At 44.9% G+C, this 25508-nt stretch overlaps 1 protein-coding gene across 2 annotated transcripts in view; it reads right to left on the bottom strand.

Annotated features, from left to right (window-relative positions):
• Nucleotides 1-25508, bottom strand: part of Stk32b (serine/threonine kinase 32B) — a 246586-nt gene that overhangs the window by 158057 nt on the left and 63021 nt on the right. For both annotated transcript variants that reach the window (XM_087909072.1, XM_087909073.1), the window contains exon 3: nucleotides 12263-12414. In XM_087909072.1, coding sequence (XP_087765198.1) covers nucleotides 12263-12414 — 152 coding nt within the window. The remainder of the gene's footprint in view (nucleotides 1-12262; nucleotides 12415-25508) is intronic.

Raw genomic sequence — 25508 nt, 5'->3', positions numbered from 1 at the left:
TTTCATGAGTCACCTTGCCCTCTGAAAACAGGCAGATCCCAGTCCCTTCCGAGCTATCTATTTGCCCACATCTGAAGCCAGGGGTCAGGGCAAACATGTGATTCAACATGACAGTAGTCAGATGCACACAGAGGACAGACACGTCTATAGCTCCTGGGGCCATATGGACAACAAGGTGAGTGTGACCCTCGTTCCCGGAGTTCCTGCTACCTCTGGTGATGGGAAATGCCCTGAAAAAATAAGGGAACACACCAACAAACAACAGCATGGGGCTGTGCTGAACCATCAGATGTTTCCGCTTCTGAGCAGAGGCAAATGACTTTCACTCCTTCCTTATAGCAACATCCACCCCAGTTCTTATAAGGTACCAACAACAAACCTAAAGTATAATTCCAACGAAAGTCTCCCTGGAGAACTAGCAAGTTTGTTTGGGCTACTTACACAGATGCCCTGGAAATTCTTCACCCAGCACGGATGATGGCATCCCCACAACTGCACAGATGGAGCCCTTTCGTTAACCTCCCCAGCCTGTCTACTTTTGGACCTCCCTGGAGATGGAGGGCACATGCAATCAGGGCAGAATTACATACAAACTGCTGGGAGGAATAGCTGGAATCTCAGAAGAGGGTTCAGTGGCTCCCTCCAACCCTTTTCTAAAGGAAGTCAATAGTCAGCAGGCCCAATCATGATGGACTCTTGGAAACAGGCACAGATAAACTGATGAAGAGAGTGGATAATTTTGCTTAGAGGACAGAACTCTATAGCACAGGGCAACATGACAGGGGATGCCCAGGGACTGAATGGAGCCATGTGATCTTCATGAAGCCAGAAGTCACAGAGGAACAGGCTGACTGTTGGCTCTCCTTCACAATCTTCTGATGGAGTCTGACAGGGACCAGGAGACAGAGTATGTACGGTTGGGTCCCAGGAGGGATCCAGAAAGGAGGTATCTGGTGCACATCTGGATTCAGAATCAGCAAATATCCTGAAGTCCTCACATATTATTGTGGACAATGATCTTCGAAGACTTTTCTCACTTATCAATGACCACTAATATGACTCAAAACAAGAACCTAAGCCCAGATGTGAAGTTTGTTGGGGGCACTGGTAATTGCTCCATGCAGGGCAAGGCCCAGCATGTTGGTGCTGATCCAGCTGTCGTGAACAAATCCTGCCACTGAAGGTGCCCTGGACCAGCCCCATGCTCCTGCTACTTCGGCTGACTGTGTCTGAAAGCTGTTGGGTGACAGACTTCCATGGACCTGGGAGTAGACCCTGCTCAGACTCTGGAATATGACAAATACATTACAATGGAGTTCTGCATGCAATGACCCACATGTTGTGGGAAATTTCCCCATCCTCTGAGCCCTGGTCTTTCGTCTAAGCCTAAAGTGACCCAAGGGTGTTCACTCTGTTCCATTTCTTTCAGCTCTGCATGAGTGTAAGGCTGGAGATCTATGGAGGGAGGGCTGAGAGGCGGTGCAGGGGAACAGCCCAAGTCTGCAGAGAGAAAGTGATGGAGATGGGGACCCAGGTATGTGCTTAAGATCAGGCTCGGAGAGGAAGCACCGAAGAAGCCTCGTAGAGTTCTGGGCAATGCTCACCATGTTCCTGGTGCCATGTCATGCTACACCCCACCATTTCTCGAGGAGGAGCAGCTAAGCCTCGGAAGGAGCAATGATTGATAGCATAAAGTTCACAATCAACAAGGCAAGGAGAAAACAGGGAGCAGGAACAATCAATCCTCTGAGGGCATCAGGGTAAGGACAGGGTGAAGGCAGCAGGGTCTTGGTATATCCCATCAGATGACACTGTGATGTCAGGGTGTCCCCTAAGTCACAGGTTGGAGACACAGTCTCCAGATTTGTCTTAGTAGTGTCTGGGACCCTTGAGAAGTCCTTAGGGTTAAATTTGGTGCTGAAGTTGGGCTGCCTGTGATGTTATGGGGGTCACATGAAAGCAGGAAGGGAGACCTGAGTCTAGCTTCCTCTTTCTCACTACACAGTATCCCCTATCACACCGTGATACGGCCCTCTGCAGAGGCTGCTACCATGTTCTCGGACTTCTCAGCCTCGAACAATCAGAGCGCTCCGAAGCTGGGGGAGACACGATGCTGGCTGTGATGTGGCTTTGCCGGATTGAAAAGCTAGGCAATAGTGGAGACGTGAAATTGGCAGAGCGGCTGTCTTGTAAGTGTCCTGAAAACATCATGTCAGGTAGAGGCATGATGCCAGGCATCTGTGACATAAAGATCTGTGAGACCGAGACCACGGTGAGGGTGTGGGGATGGTGAGAGACCGTCATGTGACTTTTAAACATAGGAATTCAGAGCCCCGTTGTAACATGAGGGGCTGACTTGTTGGGGTTTCTGTCCTGCTCGATACCCCACAGCTGGCAAGCCCCAAAGAAAATCACACACAGGACTCCATAAGATTATAAACTGATTGGCCCATTAGCTCACGCTTCTTGTTAACTCTTATAGTTTATATTAACCCATTATTCTGATCAATGTTAGCCATATGGCTTGGTACCTTTTTCAGTTGTCAGCACACATGTTGCTTCTTCGGCGATCTGGGCAGGAATGGCAGAGGAAGCTTCCTGCTTCCCAGAATACTCCCTTTCTCTTTGTTCTACCTCTGCTTCCTGTCTGGTTTTCCCGCCTATACCTCCTGCCTGGCCAATCAGCATTTTATTTAAAATATGATTGACAGAATACGGACAATTCTCCCACACCATTTCTCCCTCTTTTTTTTTAAACAAAGGAAAATATCCATAGTCCATTTTTGGGGAATGTAGGTGTAGTACTCCAGCCTACTTCCTGCTGGTTGGGGGCGCTGATAATCTTATGGGGACCTAAAGAAAATTTAGAGTTATAATCAAGTCAAGGATACTGGAGTATGCTGTGAGTCTTGATCATCTCAGGCAGCAGTCTTGAATCTGTTCTGGATGTAGAATTTAGACATCCAGGCCATCTGTTCCTACCGAAGATTTCTCAGGTGGTCTACCTTGATCAAATCTGATTTTTATTATCTCAGAATGAATCCACAGCCTCTCATTTCCTGTGGAAACAAAAGCAAAATCTCTTCTCCAAAGTAGCATACCTTTTGACTTCACGTTTGTAGCCAAGGTATTTTCAAAATATCTATCTTGGATTAATTCAGCAACATTTATAAGCAAATATCTTTCAGCAGCTGTTGCTCCTTCCTCAGCATTCAAACAATTCAAAGAGAGCATAATAGCATACAGTATCAAGATTCTCTGTGTATTTTCCGTCTTTGTGAGGTTTAATTTTAACCTCTATTTCTTTTATTTTTACTTTTACTTTTTGAGACAGGTTCTCTGTATATCTTTGTCCTGGAATAACTCTGTAGACCAGGCTGTCCTTGAACTCACAGAGATCCCTCTGTCTCTGCCTCCCCAGTGCTGGGATTAAAGGTGTGTGCTACAACACCTTGAACTCACAGAGATATGTCTGTCTCTGCCTCCCAGGCATTGGGATTAAAGGCATGTGCTACCACACCTTGAAGACACAGAGGTCAATGTACCTCTGCCTCCCAGGCATTGGGATTAAAGGTGTGTACCACCACACCCAACTACTCTCTTTTTTCTTTTTAACTTTAAGAACTTTAACTTTTAGCTTGCATATATTTTTAACACACTGTAAAACATTTAGAGGTTTTCTTCATCTTTGAATCTATCTTTACTGTATATCTCTCTTTTTCTGACCACATGAGTCTTTAAGGAGAGGATTAAAGCCGTGGCTTTGATGGTTAGATCCAGCCCATTCCTTAACTTTCCAGCCTCATGACAGAGGTACCGCTGGAGCCATTTTTATTGCCACAACTCTATGGTGTTTCAAGGTCCCTGCCAGCAAACAAGCTGTAGCATTCTGCTCACAGACCACACTCAGTTGGACTGCCTGCCTGAAAGAGTCAGAGTTTGCCCTGGCAGGACAGCCCAGAATGCCGACATTTTAAAACAGTGCAGCTTTTTTCCTGCTACGGCTGAAAACCGAAAAGCATGTGTTCAGCTTTTCATCAACACCATTTAAGTGTTTCATGGCAGGGCCTCTTAAAAGAGCTGCAAGATTTGCAGCTAAATCTGAGTCAGGAAGCCTCTCTTAGATGAGAGTGCTTGCTTGCCTCTAGCAAGCAGTGCAGACCTGAGAAGTTGCTGCCACCAAGAAAACATGCTTTACTCTATTCTTTTCCAAGCTTTCTCAAGCCTTCTGTGGATTCAGTTACCCATGTGGGTGCCATTTGTAACATGAGGGCCGACTTGAGGAGAGTCTTTTATCTATCTGTTGCTTTCATTGGTTAATTAATAAAGAAAACTACCTGGCCTGATAAGTCAGAACATAGGTAGGCAGGGAAGACAGAACTGAATTCTGGGAGGAAGAAAGCAGAGTCAGAGAGCCGACACCATGGATCCAGCCGCCAGATCAGACATGCTGAATCTTCCCTGTAAGCCACGACCTTGTGGTGACATATAGATTATTAGAAATGGGTTGAATCAATATGTGAGAGTTAGCCAATAAGAGGCTACAGATAACGGGCCAGGCAGTGTTTAAAAGAATAAAATTTGTGTGTTGTTATTTCGGGTGTAAAGCTAGCCGTGTGCGAGCCGCTTCTTTTACAGAGTGACTCCCAACGTGGGACGAACTCCACATAAAATTTAAGAGGGCTTTAAAAGGAATTCTAGACACAGATATAGAGTTTAACACAGCTTTTTGCTGTTTGCTAGGACGTGCAGTAGAGAGATTTCCTGTTTGAACAACAGCAGCAGAAAAAAAAGCTGTGTCATTTTAAAACACAGCTTCCTGAGCCCTGCCACCAGTGCAAACTCCGGCTATGGAGCATTTCTGGGCCCGGATGTTTATGTACCCACTCGGGGTTGGGAACAAAGTATCTGAGACCATGCCCTTGGCTCAGCTCTTCCTTCCTGAGTAGGCAGCAGAATCAGGTCTACTAGAAAGTGATGGTTTTGAAATACCAGTTTCTGGACTGTGCTGCCATCGCAATCTCTGTCTGGCTCCTGCAGGAGACAGAGCTTTTGAATGGAGCATTTGGAGTAAAGTGCTCTGCCATGCTGAACTGTGCTGGTCTCAGGCAGGAGCTATCGTAATTATCCTAATAACAACGCAATTAAGGTTTAGACTGGCAGTAAACAGGCAGTACCGTATTACCTCTACATGGCGCAACTTAAGTTTTTAAGAAGTGCTTAACATTTTAAGAAATACTCCTGGATAATAAAGAATTACAGATTCACAATAGGACAGATTCAGACATAAAAGACCTCTAAGTAGGTCACAGTGTTGGATGAGTGTACATAGGCTTGGGAGAGAGAAGAAAAAGAATATAGAGAATAAAGTTAATGCCTTAAAAATATAAGGTGTAAAGTCTTTAAAGAGACAGAGTACAGATAGTTATAGATTAAAAGAAATAAATAAAAATAAGCCACGTAAAAATGGAAAATTCACAAAGAGTCTGGATTATGTACATTGTGTTTTCGTTAAAATTTTTGACTGTGAAGGAGCTAAGTACAGAGAGACATTTCATTATATGGGCTGCCAAGCTAAACCAGAATGAATATAAGGGTATTATGACTTCAGAATTTGGACCTAAGGATATGATACTTTGGAAAAGAGATTCTTCTTTTGTTTTCACAGAGGATGAGACCCTGTGGATTGCTTCTATCCCAAATTTGTATGACAGACCACACCCTCCTGAAAGGTTGCTATGAACACCCTCAAAAAATTACTTCACATAGGATACACCAAAAAAGACCTGATTAACAATGCCCCTATACAGCAGGAAGAAGTTTGGAGAGAAATAACTACGTCCATATTCCCAGATATTGTTTATAAATGTTCTTTTACATTTAAAGGAGGATATAATACAGATATGAAAAATTTGCATTGGTATGGATTTTAAGGTCAATTTTGTTATATGTATATGTATTTCTGCTCTTGATTAAGGTATTATGATTGTGCAGTTCATTTAAAAATGTAATGTATATTAGGAAATATAGGTTGTTAATAGATAATCATCAATAATACTCAAGCTTGTAGTCATGTTAGTTAGATTTTCTAGATGTGCATAGATATATTTCAGATAGGCATTCTTCATATCTTTCAAAGACTACAGAATATGGCATTTAACGTTTTAATAATGTAGGGCTTTTCATGACAATGAGACATGTCTGCTCCTGGCAGCACCAATCTACTTCAAGAGGAAGATGGGCATCGAAGAGGCTCCTTATGGAGTTTGATAGCCATTTGGGGAAGAAACTGCTCTTGCCTGAACTGATGCATAAAATGGACACAAAGAACCCGCAGAGAGAGGACTGCTGAACTTGCCTAAAGGTGAGATGGTCTTTCGGGGTTCCTGATTCATGAAAGAGTCTGTGAGACACTCTGCAGGATATAGAAGAAAGTGACTGAACTGTCTTTGAAATTTCCTTCTTCATGGAAATGTCTGCTGGATACTATGGGCCTGTAGGATGAAGATGGATGCCCCAATGGTACAGAGGAACTTTGGGTGACTGTACAGGCAGCGAGATGTCTCTGTCATTTCTAGAGTTTGGAAGTTGCTTATTTCTTGTTTGCTTAGGTAATCTTATATCCTTCTGGAGTCTTTGAAGGAGTTGAAGAATGGTTAGTTATAGTTTTCCTTAGTTATGATAGTAGATATAAATATTGTAACTGTAATTCTTGCTTGATACCTGTTTTGTTATATGTAATTTTACTATGTTAAAGTTAAAGTTTTTCTTTTCTGTTTAAACAGAAAAAGGGGAAATGATGTAAGAGAGTCTTCTATCTATCTGTTGCTTTCATTGGTTAATTAATAAAGAAAACTACCTGGCCTGATAAGTCAGAACATAGGTAGGCAGGGAAGACAGAACTGAATTCTTGGAGGAAGAAAGCAGAGTCAGAGAGCCGACACCTTGGATCCAGCTGTCAGGTCCGACATGCTGAATCTTCCCTGTAAGCAACGACCTCATGGTGACATATAGATTACTAGAAATGGGTTGAATCAATATGTGAGAGTTAGCCAATAAGAGGCTACAGATAACGGGCCAGGCAGTGTTTAAAAAAATACAATTTGTATGTTGTTATTTCGGGTGTAAAGCTAGCCGTGTGCGAGCCGGGTAGTAATGAGGCCGCCACTCCTTTTACACCCCGCCATCCCCATTTAATGACCCTGGCTCAAGAGGTAAAGGCCTTCCCTTAAAATGTATCAAATTCCAGCGCAATGTTGGCACTCCTTAGGATATGAGCCTAGAATACAATGTCTTGGTCGCTGAGCATCCATCGGCTTTATCTACCCATTCACTGCCTCCTGCCAGCAATTTCATGCATAAAATCATCAGCATATATATAGAGACTTATCAATGATTCAGGCTCTCTGTAAACATGCACATGGTGTGACACATCAGAATTTTCAAAAGACTGTCACCCCTGGATCAATTGACCTGAGCTTATAGAGCAAGGAAGGGGTGGGGTAGGGTCGTTCTCCCCATTTTACGGGTGAGAAAATGGCGTCTTTTCAAAGGATATGCACCCATCAAGACCACAGACCATTTCCTGCCTCCACTGTCATCACCCTTTTCCTCTTGTGTTGAAATGCATTCCTCTTTCATGTTGATATTTTAGAGGCTTAGCTATGAGCCCACTTAGAGAAGTTTGACAGATCCCAGACTATGGTGAGAGTTGAGTCCATCAGGCTATTCAGGAGTTCGTATTGACATTGGAAATCAGCTGTGAGATTTTCAGAAGTTTGCATGCTGTTTGACACCAGCTTGTTAGCTTGTTAGCTTGTTAGTGGGTGCATCTGCTTCTCAGAAAATGGAAAGCATCGGGGACCAGGGCTTGTCCCCTTTCCCTACCCCCGAGAGAGCCAGTTGTTACGAGTTTATAGTGTACTCTGGTTTCCCTCACAGAGCTGCTTTGGGTGAACTTGTAATCGCGTGTGAATAACCTAACCCCCTTGGCCTCTCCAACTGTGAGACGGAGAGGGAAACGTCCAGCTCATAAGGCGGTACTGGGGCTTCAGTGAGATGAAAGAGGAAAAGCCTCACAACGTAAGTGACAATAAATGACTGTCACTACAGCGATTGAAAGGCATGGTGCTGTGATTTCAATGTGAAGCGTCCTTACCGGTTCGTGTGCTTGTACACAGGTCCTCAGTTGGTAAGGCTGTTGGAGGAAGTTGTGGAGTCTTTGGAAGTTGGTCCCCGGTGGAGCAAGTGGGAGACTACAGGTGTGTTGTTTGAGCTATAGCCTGGCCCTGGATCCCACTGAATCCCATGCTTCCTGATTTACTGAGGTGTAACATGCCATCCCACTAGGGTTCACTGCCTCAGACAGAGCCTCAACCCCACCCTTCCTGCCACAGTAGACTGTAATCCCCCAAACTGTGAGCCGAAATTAATCCCTTCCACTTTTGGCTGCTTTAGTCTGATATTTATTTGGTCACCACAAGGAGGAAAGTAGCAAATATAAACATGTGGCAATATTAATTCTAAGATTTAGTTACAGAAAAACACATAGAAAACAGAAGAGAAATCTGCATGAAGGCACCATGTTGTGTTGTCTCAACACAGCCAGAGGATCCTGGTAGTCCTGGCTTGTGCACATGACTCTTGAGTTGTTCCTTAGTAGGCTTTTGGGCCCCTCTATAATTTCCTAACATACACAGTCATTCCCCCAGCCAGCTGCACTCCTCCTGAGCCCTGATTGGCAGTGTGGCCACTGGCTTCTCACACAGCTCTCTCTGAGTGTCAAGGGATGCTTGGTGAGTCATGTGGCTCATACTCACAGCCCCTCTTCAACCATCCCAAGGAGAAGGAGTCTTCTGGAGTCTTCAAAGCTTGAGCCAGAGACAATAAGGGCAGTGCACACGTTAGGACAGTCCAGGACAAGAAAGAACCCTGCGCAAGACAGCATAGCCTCTTCCTCTGATGCCAGAGGTTACCATGGTGATGAGAGTGTCCTGAATACATGGAAGCCAATGACATCACAGTCAGAATTATAAAAACTTCATCAGCACTGTCCTTCTATGTCAGGGGGTGACCAGGGTGCCTCTTGGTCCCTAGGACACCATGGGTGTTTGGAATCTCACGTAATGGTGAGAGTGCCTAGTCAGTATGGCACAGGAAAGGGCCTTGTGGGGCTGCCAGCGTGGGCCTGACTTCTGTCCTCTGCCAGCTGTGGGGCAGAGGTGATGATTGCTCTCAGTTCTAGCATCGTATCCACCTCAGCACCTGGTGACCATAGCAGTACTGAGTCACAGAATTTCCTGTGTACCAGACACAAGAGACACAGTGAAGGAGGAAGGCTGGGCCCCTCCACAAGTGGAGCACTACCAAGGGAGGCTGCAGAGCTATTCCACCTCTGGACACTTAGAAAACAGGACAGTGCCAGCCTCCACCAGGAGTCTAGTGCACAATTGCCTATTATGTGGATGCTTCCAGGAGAAAGAGCAGGCCTTCCCAGGAACCCCTGAGTAGTGGAGTTCCAGCAGCAGAAGAGGTGGGTGAGGGCCTGGAGAGGTGAGCACACTGGGTCCTTGTTACCACCGAGTTACAGACTACTGGATGTGTCTGCAGCAAAATGTGCAAGGACAGAAGGGCAGGAAAGATTGGACGCTGGATCAGAGCCCAACCTTGGAGGACATTGTTCTGTGGACTTTTGGGATCGACAGGGACATTTCATCTGCAAACCAGATCAGCATTTCAGTAAGATTTGCCCTGTCAGAAAGACTGGCGAAGGCTGACTGTGGTATTGGGTGCACACACTAGTTTGGGAGCTGTCTGGGATTACTTCTAAGGAAATGGTGGTTGTATTCTACAAAGGGCAGATCCTTTGTCACAGATTCTTGAGGGCTTCCAGTCCCCCCACCACCTCCTTCTCATCTCCCTGCCCCCGCCAGAGAAGCTGTCCTTAAACACTTCCCATAATCTTGTTTTAATGAAGTTTCAGGGTGGCACACGGACATATGGGTCTTTATTTATCCTGTGTCTACTCACAGAAGGTTGAGGACCCCACACTTCTCCTGTCCTGTAGGGGGCTCACTCTCGCAGCTGCCTAGATGGCAGCAGTTCTACAATGCCTCCTCACAGAGAGTCTAGGGAGTACAGTCAGTGGCGTGATGGAAATGAACTTCAAGCATATTGTGGAAGTGTGAATAAGTTGCCTACCCACCAACCGTGAATCAAGCCAATAACCTGGTACCTGAAACCCAGTGTACATCTTCCAGAGTCCTCAAGTCCAATGCTGAAGGAGAGAGGAGGAGATACACCCATGTAGGGAGGTGGAAAGTGGACCACGTGGAGGGATGCTCAACCAGAGTCAGTCTGGAAGGACCCTCATAACCATGGAAACCACTCATGGAAGAGGTATCCCTGTCCAATACAGAGCAGTTAAGTTGTTTCTGATCACTCATTTGATCAGTAGACAACACCATGACATCACCATCCTTTCCCTTGGGCTTTATAGATGAGGAAACAGACACAGAAAGGCACGTGTGTTTCTTCTCAAGGCCTGTGCCTTTCCCAGCTCAAGCTGCCATGGAAGGGCCATACACTGGGCTGCTTACTGTTCCCAGCTCTGGGGGACAGGATTCCAGGACCAGGCAGCCAGTGTGGTCAATTCTGGTGAGGATGATGGTTTCTCTCCTGTTTTGCTGATGTTAGCATTACATATTCTCTCTCCCTTTCCCTTCTCTTCCTCTCGTTTTCTCTCTCCCTCTCTCTCTCCTTCCCTTCCTCTCTTTTCCTCCCTCCATCACCCCATCTCTCTCCCTCTCCTCTTCTCCCTTCTACCTCCTATGACTTTCAGTTTCTTCCTCTTAGAAGTATACCATTCTTTCAGGTTATGATATATCTCTTGACTCTCCATCTCCTCGTCATAATTAGGGTTTGGTTTGGGACCTCTTAGGTCCACAGTTGCCTTCTTGCTGATATTTATAGGACTGGCATAAGAACCAGTCCTGGAGGAAGAATACTGGACCACCTTGTCCCCTTCCCTCATCCTGTCCCGTCCCAAGACTCTCTCAGACTACCCTACCACCACTTTCTGTCTTGCAAATCTTCTTCCTCTTTCTCCCTTACCAGGATTGTCTTAATCCCAGGAGAGTAGCACAGCTTCACTTTGAACAGGTAAAAATACTGCATTTGACAGCTCGGCTTGGGTTATCACAGCTCGGGAGCACAGATTATTCATTCCACAGAGGCAAAGCTGTCATGGAAACTAATCAATGCTAGGGCTTCTGCTGGTGCCAATCACAGGGGCTGTCAGTGGGGAAGAGTGATGAGAGCGAGCCTTCCCAAGGCTGCAGTAATTCACCCTCTACGAAATGAACTCCAGAGCTGGCATACAATTAATACAAGGCAGGGTGCCCCTATGAACCCAACAAATAACTCCATACTGGTCATACTTCTAGGTGGGAAGAAAGGCCACCCAGGGCAACAAGAAGGGAGAAGTCTGCCAAGGAGAAGATGGAAGTGCATCTGGCAAACAAATGTCCAGTCAAGGAGTTAGGTGGAGGCCGCGAAGGCAGACAGTGTGTCTTCAAGTCCCATCTATCCACTTACTAGTAACTCGATTCAGTGGCCCCATCTGTGAGATGTGGATAATAGAGTAATAGTAAGAACTCACGAGGGCGCCTGCCTGGAATGCCCTAGGGAAGCCTCGGGAACTGTGGAGACCTTTGGAGTACCTGACTAATGCAAAAGGATATACCACGTGCATAGGCCCAGAGGCAGGGAATCAACAGGCAGGCATTTCTAGAATGCAAATTCAAAGCGGAGATAATGATCAGGGATGGAATGGAGAGAAAGTTCCAGAAACATGGATTATAACAGGTGGGGTGTCAGAATCAGGAGCTGGAATTTAGCACCTCCATTTAGGGCAGACTTGCTATTTTGAATGAAACATGGGCTCCAGGTCCTTCTTGCCAATAGCACAATGTGTGGGGCTTTCTAGAACACCGGATACTATTTACCACTCTGATGAAACCTACTACATACATCCTCAAATACACACACACACACACACACACACACACACACACACACACAAATCTGTTTTCAACTCTGGTTTGTTCAATCAGAGAACAGAATTAAAATAAATGCTTGAAGGTTCATTGGCAAATGAACCCTACAGAATATTCGGGAGGCTGTAAACCCAGACATCTGGATCCTTTCCCTTCTGTCAGTGCCAGGACAGCACCCTCAGGGGATCAGCCACTTCCCCACTCACCACAAGTTCACCAGGAATGGGTGCTCCAATCCCTGCATGATCTGCAGCTCCCGGAACACGTTCCGCACCTCATCCCTCTCCACGCACTTCTGTTTGTTCATGTATTTCATTGCGTACATCTTCTTTGTGTCTCGTTTCTGCACGATGCATACCTGCAAGGCAGCCAGAGGAACCCATTCTCAGAACAAGCGGAGAGAGAGGAAGAGGAGGAGGAGGAACAGCAAGCCCTCACTGACATTCCAGTCCATGCTTGGGTTTCATCCATCCCAAACACCTGCTAGCAAAGCAGCTTGGCTAAGCCTCTCTGCATCTACCAGGGAGGCACTGGACCAGATTTGGCATTTAAATGTGAGCAGTGAGTGCTGACTGTGGACTCACTCAACTCTGGAAATGCAGCCATAGATTCAGAAGATGGAAGTAGCAGTCCTGCCCTCTAAAAGTCCACAGCCCAACAAAGGCACTAGTGGCTACAGTTTCCAAGCACGCAGACCACAGACTATGACCTGGGTATGCATGCACACATACTGTGGATCCCCTCAGATCCCAGAAGCTGCAACCCAGGACACATTGTGCAGTCACAGTACAAACCTCACCTCCAGAGAGTACAGCCATGGGACACTTGGGCATGCATGCTTTGTCCGGTCCTGGGATTACACCATAGCTATTTGTATATACCTACTATACACCCTGCCCCAGTGACCTCATTCCTAGGACACTCGAGGAAACCTGGAGGAGCAGAGGGGAAGCTAGCCCAAGAGAGCAGCTTTCTGTGCGCAGGCAGCAAAACTGAAGAAGGGGCCAGAAAACCTAAGCCTGCTGGAGGCCACATGATGCCAGCACAAGCCTCAGATGCTTCATGCAGAGCTGGGAACTTGTGTTTGTCATGATGGTTTTCATTGTGTTTGTCATGATGATTTTCAATCTTGCTTTGGTTCAATCTTTCCTTGTTACCCTTCAGTTCTCCTCTGTGATTGGAATGTTTGCCCTGTATATTGGACATGTGTGACTTGATTTTATTTTTATTTTATAGAGGTTTACAGTTGGGATGTATTGAGCCTCAGAAGAGACTCTGGACTTTTGAAGTATGGGGACAGAAAAGAACCATGGGGACTTTTGAGGTTGGAATGAATGTATTTTGCAGTATGGGATAACCATGACATTATGGGGACCAGGGATAGTGTTTTGAATATGTAATGACTCCCATAGGCTTATGTATTTGAACACTTGGTTCCCAGTAGACGCTACTATTTTGGAAGGTTGTTAAACTTTTAGGTGATAAGCCTTGATGGAAGAAATGGTTTATTAGGACTGGACCTTGGGTCTTATAGCCCAGTTACACTTCCTGTTCCCTCTGCTTCCTGCTCCTCTAAAATGCGAGGAGTCCCAGCTGCATACTCCTCCCTCCATAGAGCGTTCATTTCCTTGTCTTAACAGCCATGGTACACTCCAACACCTTACACTGCTTTCCTCCCGGCCACTCCAGATGTTCTTCTGCGGAGAACTGGACCCCTTTCTGCTCCCACACACTCTGCATCTGTTCAAGGAGAGTCAGGATAGTAGGCAAAAGCCTGAATCCACTTCTCTTCCTCTGAATTGAGTCACTCAAAGTTCACCCTGAAGCCCAGGAAAGAATCTACAGGCTATCAAAGAAGTGGAGTGCCCCAGGATGGTAAATGTCATCTGAATCTCAATGTATTAAATAGGGCATGCTGTTTAACCTCCCAAATACTGTCTTTCCAAGCTGCGAAATCAGTGGCATGAAGTTAAAGGTCTGTGATTCTTCACTGAGCAGTAAATTTGAGACACAGAGTAAGAGGATGCAATCGTGCAGTGCGCGAAAGCCTCTTGGGGCTCTGTCTGGTGGGGATTCAAGCTGGCTCCAGAAGCCCTGAGACCATGTCTGAAGGCAGACAGCAGTGGGTGGATAATGTCACCAATCAGGGCCTCTTGTTTCTGTTGCTTCTCATTGGCATTCTGAGAAGGGGACTGGAAACCAAACAGGGGACGGGAAGATGGGAGACTGAAGGAAGACGGCACTGTTCTGCATCTCAACAAATGTGAAACAAATCCCCAGATGCATGGTTTCAGGAAGAGTCTTCCCTCTGATGACTAACTGAGCAGGCGCTTCTGAAAACTGCTCAGTTCCGTGAGAGCTAGAAGAGGGGCAGATTCTGTCTTGTGAACACTGTCGTGGACAGCAGACTGCTCAACAGAGGAAAGCTGGGAGGTGGGCTGTCCCCCTTTGAGTTATTCAATCCTAGTTTATCAGTTTCTCAACAGAAATACATGACTCATATAAAAAAAGTAATATGGCTGATCTTAAAGGTTATAATCCCTCAACAGCTCAAACTAAAATTAACAAAATAATTAAAATGCCGAAGAATTTGAAAGTGTACTTTAAGAAACTATAAATTACAAACAAGCACATGAATAAAGTAAGGAAGTCAATTCAGGACCTGGATAGCAAAACTAGCAATGTGGATGGAAAATTAAGATTATGAAAAAAAATTTTTTAAAAAACTCAGAAATGTTGTAAATGAAAAGTCAATAAACCAACCAAATGAAGCAGTGAAAATCAACACAGACCAGTTGAAGAAGAATAAAGAATATCAACATTGGAAACAAAACTGAGGAAATATTATATTCAACCAGCAACCAAGAAAAAGAAATAAGTATGGCTACAACATTCAAGAACTCTGAAATATGATCAAAATATTAAAAATCACAGAATAAATAAGTAAATCTTTTAAAAAACAAAAAGATGAAGACTATCTCACTGGATCAAAACATACAAATCAGCTGTTTGTTTTCTGGAAGAAATATACCTCATTGGCAAAATACAGAATGAGAGTCAAAGAAAGTCAAAGGATAGAAAAATACATTCCAAGCAAGCAGAAGTCAAAAAATTAAAAAACAAACAAACAAAAAAACACAAAAAACAGGATAGGAAAGTCTAAGCCAAATAGTAGCAGGTGACTTCAACACTCCATTTTCATCAATAGATGGATCATACAAACCCCCAAAACAGTGGGGCTGGGGGATGGTTCAACAGTTAAGAGCATTTGTTGCCCTTGCAGAGATTTGAGTTTAGTTCCCAGCACCCACATGGTGGCTCAAACTTTCCTCAACTCCAGTTCTATGGGATCTGAAGCCCTTGTCTGAAGCCTGCAGCTCAGACATGCACATAATACTCATGTATTGATGCATAACAATAAAATTGGAGCAACAATTGCCTCCTAATTCAGAAGATCCTAGGATTCAATATTGAATTCTACCATGCCTTTAGAGAAAACGTCAACACTCTTCCAATTTTTACGTAAGATAGAAAAATAAACACTACCAAATTTGTTCTACAAAACCAGAATCACTGTGTTTTAAACAGTAGTAGTAAACAGTGAATGATACAATCAAAAGGGAACTACAGATTAATTTCCTAATGTTCACAGATATAAAAAAAATCATCAATGAAATTCCTGAAAACCAATTTCAAAAACCTGTTTCAAAAATTTTCGCTCACCACAATGCAGTTGGCTTCATCACAGGAAAGCAAGGACAGTTCCATACGAATACATCAGTAAGTATGATATGACATGTAAATAGAATCAAGGATAAAAACCATGCGATTACCTCGGTAGATGCATAAAAGGCCTTAAAAGTCCCTGGAGAAATTATGACGAGAAAAAGCTTAACGCAACATAATCAAGGCTATATTTGAAAAACTTACAGCCATCATTATACTAAGTGAGGAAATTCTGAAAACATTCATCCTAACATCGAGAACCAGGCAAGGGTGTTCATTGTCTTCCATCTCATTCAACGCAATGCTACGTTTTTTACCCAGTCATAAAACAAAAGAAAGACTAAAATGTAATATAAATAGAAAAAGATGAGTTTAAAATTTTTCTATGCTTTTTTTTGGTGTGTGCCATTTGTATGTGTGCAGAGACTGTAGGACAGACAACCTTACGCTGTTCTTCAACTTCCCGCTTTTCCGTTTTAGACAAAGTCTTCCTTTGGCCTGGGCCTTACTGTGTAGGCCAGCCTGATTAGTCAGGGAGCCCCGGAGAGCTACTTGTCTTGTTTCCTTAGTGCAAGGTTTACAAGCCCACACCACCTGCAGGTTTGTAAAACTTGGGTTCTGAGGAAGCATTTCATAGGCAGAACTGTCTTTCCACCTCCTCAAATTATCTCCATTTACAGACAATATTATCCTATACTCTTATTATACCCTTAGCTCTGATCCACAAAGTTGCAAGACACAAAAGCAACATATAAAAGTCATCAGCTTTTCTATGTATTAACAAATGTGTTGAGGTAGAGATCAGGAAACAAGCCAGTCCTTCTCACAGTAGCTTAAAGCAGATGCCAAGGGACACACCTAACCAGGAAGGTGAAGGACCCCTTCTGTGAAAACTGAATATGGAAGAATGAAAGTGAAGTTTACCCATTGTGACAGGAAGACACTTGTGATACTCCTATTGGCTGTTGGAACAATGGTCCCCATGGGATTGGAGTTTCCCCAACAATCTCATGCCGGAAGAAGGAAAAGGCTAGAGCCTGGTACCAGCCAGGGAAGAAATTTGTCTTCCATAAAGGGACCTCACACAGTTCTGACTTTTCAGACCGGAAGATACTGGACCCAAGACAATGATGGGTCAGTGGTGGGGAGGACCACACTTTGACCAGGGCTGCTTAGCTATACCTCTGTCTCTCTATTTAAGTCTAAACCTCATGTCAGAAGCCTGAAAATGAACTTGGGGGTGTCACTGGACCCCCTTATTTCTTGCTCTTGCCATTATGACCACGTTGAATGAATGTCCTTATTCTGACTTTTAGTTATTTATTAATTTCATTGACCTATTGAGAATGGCTGGCCTGGTCTACTTGGTTAGGGCTACCAGTAAGCTGCCAGGACCCTAACAGCTCAGCAACACCTCCACAGAAGAATTGAAAGGCGGGGGGCCCACCAGAGCCTGAAACCAGCCCTAGAGACCTGAGACAGCTCCTTCTAGCTCTAATCCTCCAGACAGCCATGCCATGGAGAGATCCACTGAAATAAGTCACACATGGCCCCTATGCTGGGCAGGTGATCAGGACTGAAGATCAGCACTGTCACCTATTGTCACTCTGCCTAGGTCCTGGTAGTATCTGACTTGAAACTCTAAAACTAGGTCTTAGGAGGCACTGACACTCTCAGTTAGGATGCTCTAAGCCTTGTCTCCAGGAAATCATAGTTAATGAGGCAAGAACAAGCTATTTGACCAAAGCCACCTTAAGCTGCCCACAAGGCAAGCCCCCAATTAACTTCTCATTAGTAGAAATCAATTGGGCTTCGAGGTTATCATTAGTCACTGTGATGTATTGAGACAAATAAACAAACACTAGCTGGTATAGACCGTGGGATTTGTTAAGGAAAGCGTGTGCCAAGAGCATGTAACTCCAGCAACGTGAAAAAGGTTTCTGAACCATCAGGAGGATGATGCACATGGGAAAGCCACACATGACCAGCATCCTGTGGTCCCCAGAACTGACAGCCTTGACTCATGAGCATCCCAGACATCCCAGAGGACCAATGAATTTTGTGGGCTTTGATTGTTTGTTTGGCTGGTTTGATTTGGTTTGGTTGCTATTGGTGCTGGCAATGGCGGTGTTAGTGTTTTAGGTTTTGTAGAGAATGCTGGTGTTAGTCAGGGTTGGGCAATTGAGGATGCACCACCCATTGTGAGCCTAAATTGTCCCTTCTTACCTCGGTTCATAAGGCTGGACCCCAACTTTAGCTCTGCATCAGTGTCTCCCGTTTGAGACCCACCTCCAAGCACCCTGAGTGAAAAGTGGAGCTCCCTCAGTGCCCAGTCCACCACTTTCCAGGCTCCACCACTTACCAGCTCTATTGCTGTGCCTGGCTCCTGTGTGCTACCATTTCTCGGCTTTATTAATCCTCTGGACCAACTCCTTGACCAAGCTCTTTCTGAGTGTGCCACAATCTATTGAATCTACATCTCTGGAGAACCACAGCCCATGCCTTGTCAGCCATCCAGGCCCAGAACTCTGCCTTTGGAGTCTTCCCCAGTGTGCATGGGCAGCTGTGGAGGCCACTTCTGCTGATACCTGCTAATTTTCCATCACCCCTAAAGAGAGAGCACACACAGCTCACAGAGTTTTGTCCTTTATGGCAGTGCTGAATAGTTCTATGTCATCTTAACACAAGCTAGTTAGATGTGTAACTGGAGTTTCTCTCCTGCACACCAGTTCCCAATAACCACTCAGGGGCTTAATAGTAATTGCAAACTTCTTGGCCTATTAGCTCAGGCTTATTACTAACTAACTCCTACAACTAAAATTAACCCATTTCTATTATATATTTTACCATGAGTCCAGTGGCTTGTTACCTCACATTTTGTTTCTCTGGCAGTTGCTGGCCTCTCCCAGACTCTGCCCTTTTCTCTCTATATCTCTCTTTAGATTTTCCACCTAGCTATATTCTGTCTGGCTATTGGCCAAATAATGTTCTTTATGAACCAATGATAATAAGACATATTTACAGCATACAGACAGGCATTCCATCACACATGGGAGGAAGAAACTCAGTTGAGAAAGTACCACAGGAAGGCCTGTGAAACATTTTCTTGATTGATGTTTGCTATGAGAGGGCTCAGTCTACTTGGGATGGTGCCACCCTGGGCTGGTTGGTGGTCCTGGTGCTGTAAGAAAGTGGGCTGAACAAGTCATGAGGAACCAAGCCAGTAACCCATGCTCCTTCATGCTTTATGCTTCAGTTCCTGCCTCTAGGTTCTAGACTTGCCTCCATAATGGACTCAGGGTATGGTACGTTGGTAAAAATATAAAATGCCCCCAGGGACTTGTTTGTTGAGACTCGATCCCCAGATGGTGATGTCATGGAGCAGTGACTGCACTCTGACAGTTCTAATCTCATCAGACTGTTAACCTATGGGTGATTTCATAGATGAATGCACTATAGGCAGATGGGGTCTGATTGGAGGAGGCAGATCAAGGAGGGCTAACCTTTGAAGGATATACCTTGTCTCCATCCTCACCTCCCCTTCTCTCTGACAATGGTGGGGTGTTATGGGACATCCGTGCCTTATGCCTGTGTCCCTAGGGTCCTGTGGGGTGAGCTAGATTGGATGCAGAGCCAAGGGATCATTCACTGTGGACAATGACAAAGATGTGGATATGCAGGGAGGCCTGCCTTCTGGTTGGGGAAGGGAGTATCTTTGTCAGGAAAGTGTCCTTGGCCCCAGGCCGAGCTTGGAGGCATTGTGAGAGAGCCCACATCTCCTGTGGCAATTAACGACTTATTAAGTCATTTCCTGGAACCACAGTCTCCTCCAAGAATGCCTCTACCCAAATGTACTAATTAATATGAAAGGAATAAATATTTCGTTGCAAACAAATGGATTCCATCCTTCCTCGCTATGTTTGGGAGAACAAGGGCAGCTCATGCAAGCATCTCCTTCAAGCTTTCTAAAAAGGATTCTGACATAAGAACAGCATCCGGGGAAGTCCGGCGTCTTGCCCAGAGGCTTGTGGTTGGGCCAAAACTGCCAGCCAATGCTCATACACAAAATGTTGCTTCACAGCTTAATTAACTGTCATAGTTTCCTGAACAGAGCAACCACATATTCTGAGTCTCGCCTGCTAGAAACAGTTCTTTGCATGAGGTAGACATGGGGCACCGTGTGCCCACAGACACCTCTGTGCTTGCCTGAGGGCCTTTGCTCCTGCAGGGTCCTTGCCACGGCAGTCTTAGGTAGACCCACTGCTGTCTGAATGCTAAGCTGGTTTTTCTGCTTCTAGTCAAGTGCTTTTCCACATTGCATTCATACATAGCTGTGCAGAGCGGGCAGCCTGGGATGAGAGAGCTGACCTGGGCTTGTGTATGGGGAGTACCTGTCTCTGTGCATAACAAGGCAATATTGAGTCTGGGTTATCATCCGGACAACGCCAGCTCCGCTTTATCCAGAATCTTCCTCTGAGGAACATAGAGGGCTATTATTGTGTAACTCCAGGCCACTTTCTGTGATTTTATGCACAGGCTGCCTCTGGCCAGGCTAAGAAGTTTGATTCATTTGGCATCAATCCGGCAGTCCTCATACAGAAGGCCCATCATGAAGGGCACTGCCAGGGGAACTCCTGAGTTGCTTTTCCCACAGGCTCTCTCCACCCTCCCCTGAACAGAATTCAGCCCTGTTGGTGTTCAAGTCCATGCCCAAGGGACTACCTTCCCCTGGACTTGCTTCTGTTGCTCAGTCATGAGAGGTCAAAGGGAGCCCTTAGGGACTGGAGTAATCAACAGATCCTGGACCGGGGCAAGCCAACGAGGTGCTACCAAACCAGTGCTTGGCTTGCCCGCCTGACTCACAACTCCCCCAACTTGTATCTGTCTCTTTCTTTGCCTGGAGCCTCATTCTTTCCCCCGTTTGGAAAGCCTTAAACATCATCCACTGCGGGGAAAATGGCCACCCATGCAGTCAGCCTGCTTTCTGATACTTCAGGGAAGATTCCACTGAAGAACCGTCAACACTGGGGCTTGAGTCGTGCAAGCCTTTGAGCCTTCAGTCCATGGCCAGGTCCAACCCATCTCTGGTGGCACATGATAAAGATGGTGATTGACAGCTACCCTGGACTCCAGGGAGTAGGGATGTGTCTTCTGAAGGGAGGAGTGCTGTTCCCATAAGAAGGAGTGTGTTGAACAGCAATGGGAGCGCAGTACCTTCTGTGACCCTTCATACCCAATCTACGTTAGAAATGTGACCCTAAGTTGAGCGTGTCTGTTCACTCACTGACCCAGGTGACTACAGCTGATACAAGTCAGTCTCACCCAAAATCTAAAGTATTTTTACCAAGTATTCAGAAACCTATCTGCTATATCTCAACTACCCCAGAACTCAGACCCAAATGGGCTCTTTCCTTGAATTCTTTCTCAATTCAGTAATCTGAAGCTATTTACTTTAGGGGCACATGGGAGGAGAGACTGCTTCCGGGGTGCGTGTGAAATGTGATTGCTGCGTATCCATGTGCGTGTGCACCTGCTGATAGCCAGGCATTGCCATCCTTCACAATGAACTCTTAGTAAATGGTGGCAGGCAGCCTGCACGAGGCAGAAAGCAAAGCTCCGAGCATCCACTTCCTGTGAGATGGGTCTCGCCCTGTGGCAGCCTGGTTTCACTACAGCTAGGGGCATCTTCAAGACTTAATCAACATTAACCACAAAGGTGGCTGTAATTTGGTATTTCAATCAGAATAAAGCCATCTCCTAGTCCCTGAAATTAAGCCAATCTCAGCTCAGTCACCTGACATTAATGTGCATTCCCCCAAAATTCAAGCACCTGTTAAGACATTGCTACATACTGACTTATAAATAGATGTCAGGGAGCTTGGGCGTGCTAAAAGATGAACTATAACTGTGAGTTGCTAAGACATCAATACTCAAGACAACAGGGGCCAAGAGCCAGATCATGAGCCAGATAGCAGGACAGGATGAAGTAGACATTGCCGAAGGATAACTGGACAAAGCCAGTTTGAAAGCTCGCAAAGTCACATGCTAACATGTCTAACAGCATGCCACAAAGAGATACAGAGGGTTCAAGACCCAAACTGTCCATGACAGGAGGCCACAGAAGAAAGCTCTGAAACTCCAACTGTGCTGTAATTGGAAGATATGCCTCCAGGTTCTTTGAGCCAAAGAATGGGCATATCAGGGTGGGAAACGGCAACAGGATTCTTATGTATCAGCCTGTGTTCTTGCTGCTAAGTTCAGCTAACATCCATGGGGTCAAGGGGAAGCCTCCTAGGTTTCCGGGCCACAACTCTTCTGAGAAATTCGGAGATGAGGAGCCTCTGACGTGGCACACACTTTGCTCTAGGTCTACCCCCTCTCCAAAGAGAACATGTAGTGGGCGGACAACAAGAAGTGGAGAAATAAAGAGGACAGGAGCGTCATGCCCACACAAGAGGCTGCATGCACAGGGCTCATTGAGCTAACTCCCTAATGGTCAATATGGTCCAAATAAATGGAAAGAGGGTAAAGATGACCCATGAAAGTAAGCTTTTAAAACTGTGTCTGGTGAGACACACGTGGTATCCCAGCACTGGAGAGACCAGGGGCAGGGGTTCCTGGTCATCCAGCTACAGAATTAATATTCCATATTAATACTTCCATTACCTGAGACTTTGCCCCCAAAAACAACACAAAACAAAACATGGAGGGAGGGGACTCGGTGTGGGAAGTCCTTCTGTATACGTGTTGCTTTCATTGTCTTGGCCTGTTGATAGGGCAGAGTAGAACTAGGTGGGGAAAACTATACTGAATGCTGGGAGAAAGAAGGCAGAGTCAAGAGATGCCATATAGCCACCAGAGGGGAAAGTTGCAAGCTGCCAGTTGGAACCTTGCCAGTAGGCCCCAAGCCTTGTGGTAAAATATAGAATAATAGAAATGGGTTAATTCTAGATGTAAGAGCTAGCTAGCAATATGTTTAATCTATTGGCCAATCGGTGACTTAAATAATATAGTTTCTGTGTGATTATTTCGGGATTCTGGGCAGTAGGGAAATGAACAAGCAGTCTCCTACAATGAAGGCTAAAACACGCCTATAAAATATGAATTAATCCAAACATTCTAGGACATAGCAGCACTCACCATGTGCGGGATGCAGCCTGTGCACACTGGATGTGTCAAGAAGTGGGAGGTATGGCCACATTCAGTACAGCAGTAAGTAATGGAAGAGGGTCAAGTTCAGCATTTCTGGGTCTTATGGAAGAGGAAACACTGCGCAGACTGTGAGATACATTAAAGATGTGTGTTCTAAACCCTGGAGCAGCAATTTAAAAATATAGGGAAGTGCAATCATGACATGACTAAGAAAATGGGAACTATTCAAAAAATATGAAACTGCTGTTAAAAAAAAAAGACAAGAAAGGAGAAATGTAAAACTAAAAGGTGTAAGAAGAAAGCATGAGCTAACAAAAGCAGCTTTTGTAACATCGCTGTGTGATATGGAGGCCAATATGGTCCAAATAAATGGAAAAGGAGGAAGTATAAGCCACGAAAGAAATTGTTTTTAAAGCAGAAGTTTCCACCTAGGTATAATAATAAAGTTAATGAAATATTTAAAACTAAAGTTTCTGAAAGGCTGGAGACAAGAGCAGTACATAATTTAAATTAAAAAAAACCTAATATTATCTGTAGAGATTTAAAACTTGAAAAACCACAGCACATCTGACAACTGCAGTAGAAAGACTGACAGGGTGGAGACCGGCCTGAGCATTGCCGTGTCCCTGTATCTCGGGTAGATATTGTGAAATAAATGAGATGTGAGTTATAGTGCTTGTTCATTTCCCGGCTGCCCAGACTCCTGAAATAACCACACAGAAACTTTATTAATTAAATCACTGCTTGACCCATAAGCTCTAGCTATTTATTGGCTAACTTTTACATATTAATCTAACCCATTTCTATTAATCTGTGTATTACCATGTGGCTGTGGCTTACCCAATAAATTTCCTTCAGGTTCCTGTGGGGCTACTTGGCTTCTCCTGGCTCCACCTTCTTTCTCCCAGCATTCAGTTTAATTTTCCCCACCTAGCTCTGCTCTACCATATCACAGGCCCAAAACAGCTTCTTTATTAACCAATGGTATTCACAGCATGCAGAGGGGAATCCCACATCAGTGAGTCCCTAGAGCAACAATTAAACAATATAGTGCAGGAGAGTGTGGTTATAGCTTCACTAGAGAAATGAAAAGGAAGTTCTGAATATTTAGTCTGAAGCATACAGGATAGAAAGAGAAGAACAAAAGGGAGAATGATAAAGAAAATCAGGCCAAACAGTCCCAAGAATTATATCAACCACAGACTGACTGAATAGTCCAACTAAATAGACAGTTTATGAAATGGACTTTTAAAGGCAAGATCTAACTATGGGCTGTCTTCACAGTGTTTATTTTTAATGTGAAGGCAGAATGAAAATAAATAAAACATGTGCCATGTAAACAGTAGCATAAATAGATGACAATGATTATGTTGATCCTAGAGAATAAAAGTTAAATTGAGAGTATTAGCAGAGATGGAGAAGGCATTTCATAATAATGGGCTCTATTCATGCTGAGAACATAACAGTGTGTGTGTGTGGGGGGGGGGAGTGCCCAAGACTGTAGTTCTCCAAAAGCAGGATGCACACAGTGGCAGACTTGTGGGAAGAAATGACTACCCAGAGTCATATTTGAGTTTGGACACAATTGTCTCAGAATAGATGGTCAACTCCATCTCCAAATCAGCAAAGACACAGATCTGCATGACAACATTGTGTTACTACCTTTTTCCTGCTGTGACAAAATACCTAGCAAAACCTTATTGAAGGGTTTATTTTGGTTCCGTTTGTGGGCACATAGTTCATCATGGTAGGGAACATGGGGCCTGAAGCATGAGGCAAATGGTCACACGGCATTCAGTCAGGAAGCAGAGACCTGCATGCTAGACTCAGCTAATTTTCATCATCCCAGACCAAGAGATGGCCATCTGCAGTGAGATGTTAGCAACTGATATCCAATGATATATCAAAAGGTTAAACTAGCATATCCAACTGGGACTTGTCTGAGCTATGTGGGGTTGCTTTAAACTTTGAAAGCCAAAATTTCACTCTCAAATGAGAGACACGGTCTAGCTATTTCAACAGACACAAAAGTATGTGGCAATTCAACACAGACACTGCCGCAGAGTTTCAAGCTGTGGCTACTAACCTAGGGTACATGGTTATGCTGACCCTCCAGCCTCAGGACAAAGCTGTTGGGCCTCTTAGCAGATTGTGATCAGGGCAAGGCTACTGCTGCCTCTGTGCAGCACTATTACCTCTAAAGAGATTTAGCATAACACACTCAGGTTGCAATCAACTTAGGGCAGTCATCTTGTACTGAAAAATCCACACTAATAAGAAGCCTCTGACCATCTAAAGCTTGATGTTCACACAGATAACCATTCCCTTAGAAATCCCCTCAAAAATTTCCATCAGAAATCTCACTCTGATGAGACCCGACCACTCTCCTTATAACAATCGACAAAGAAACTTCCTAGCCTCCAGGGCTCCGCCCATTCCCTGGGAATTGCTTGCTTCAGCCCTTCTAGTGTCTCTCACCAAATCCTTCTTTTCCATCAGTGTGGTCTTTAGTGAACTCTCTCACAGCCCCTGTGGCATGGCTCTGTCACAGCACTGTGCCATGGCAAGAAGGGG

This window comes from Myodes glareolus, chromosome 8, assembly GCF_982192425.1.
Source record: "Myodes glareolus chromosome 8, mMyoGla1.1, whole genome shotgun sequence".
NCBI lineage: Eukaryota > Metazoa > Chordata > Mammalia > Rodentia > Cricetidae > Myodes > Myodes glareolus.
The sequence above is the reverse complement of the archived record's forward strand: the minus strand, read 5'-3'. Positions and strand labels throughout refer to the sequence as shown.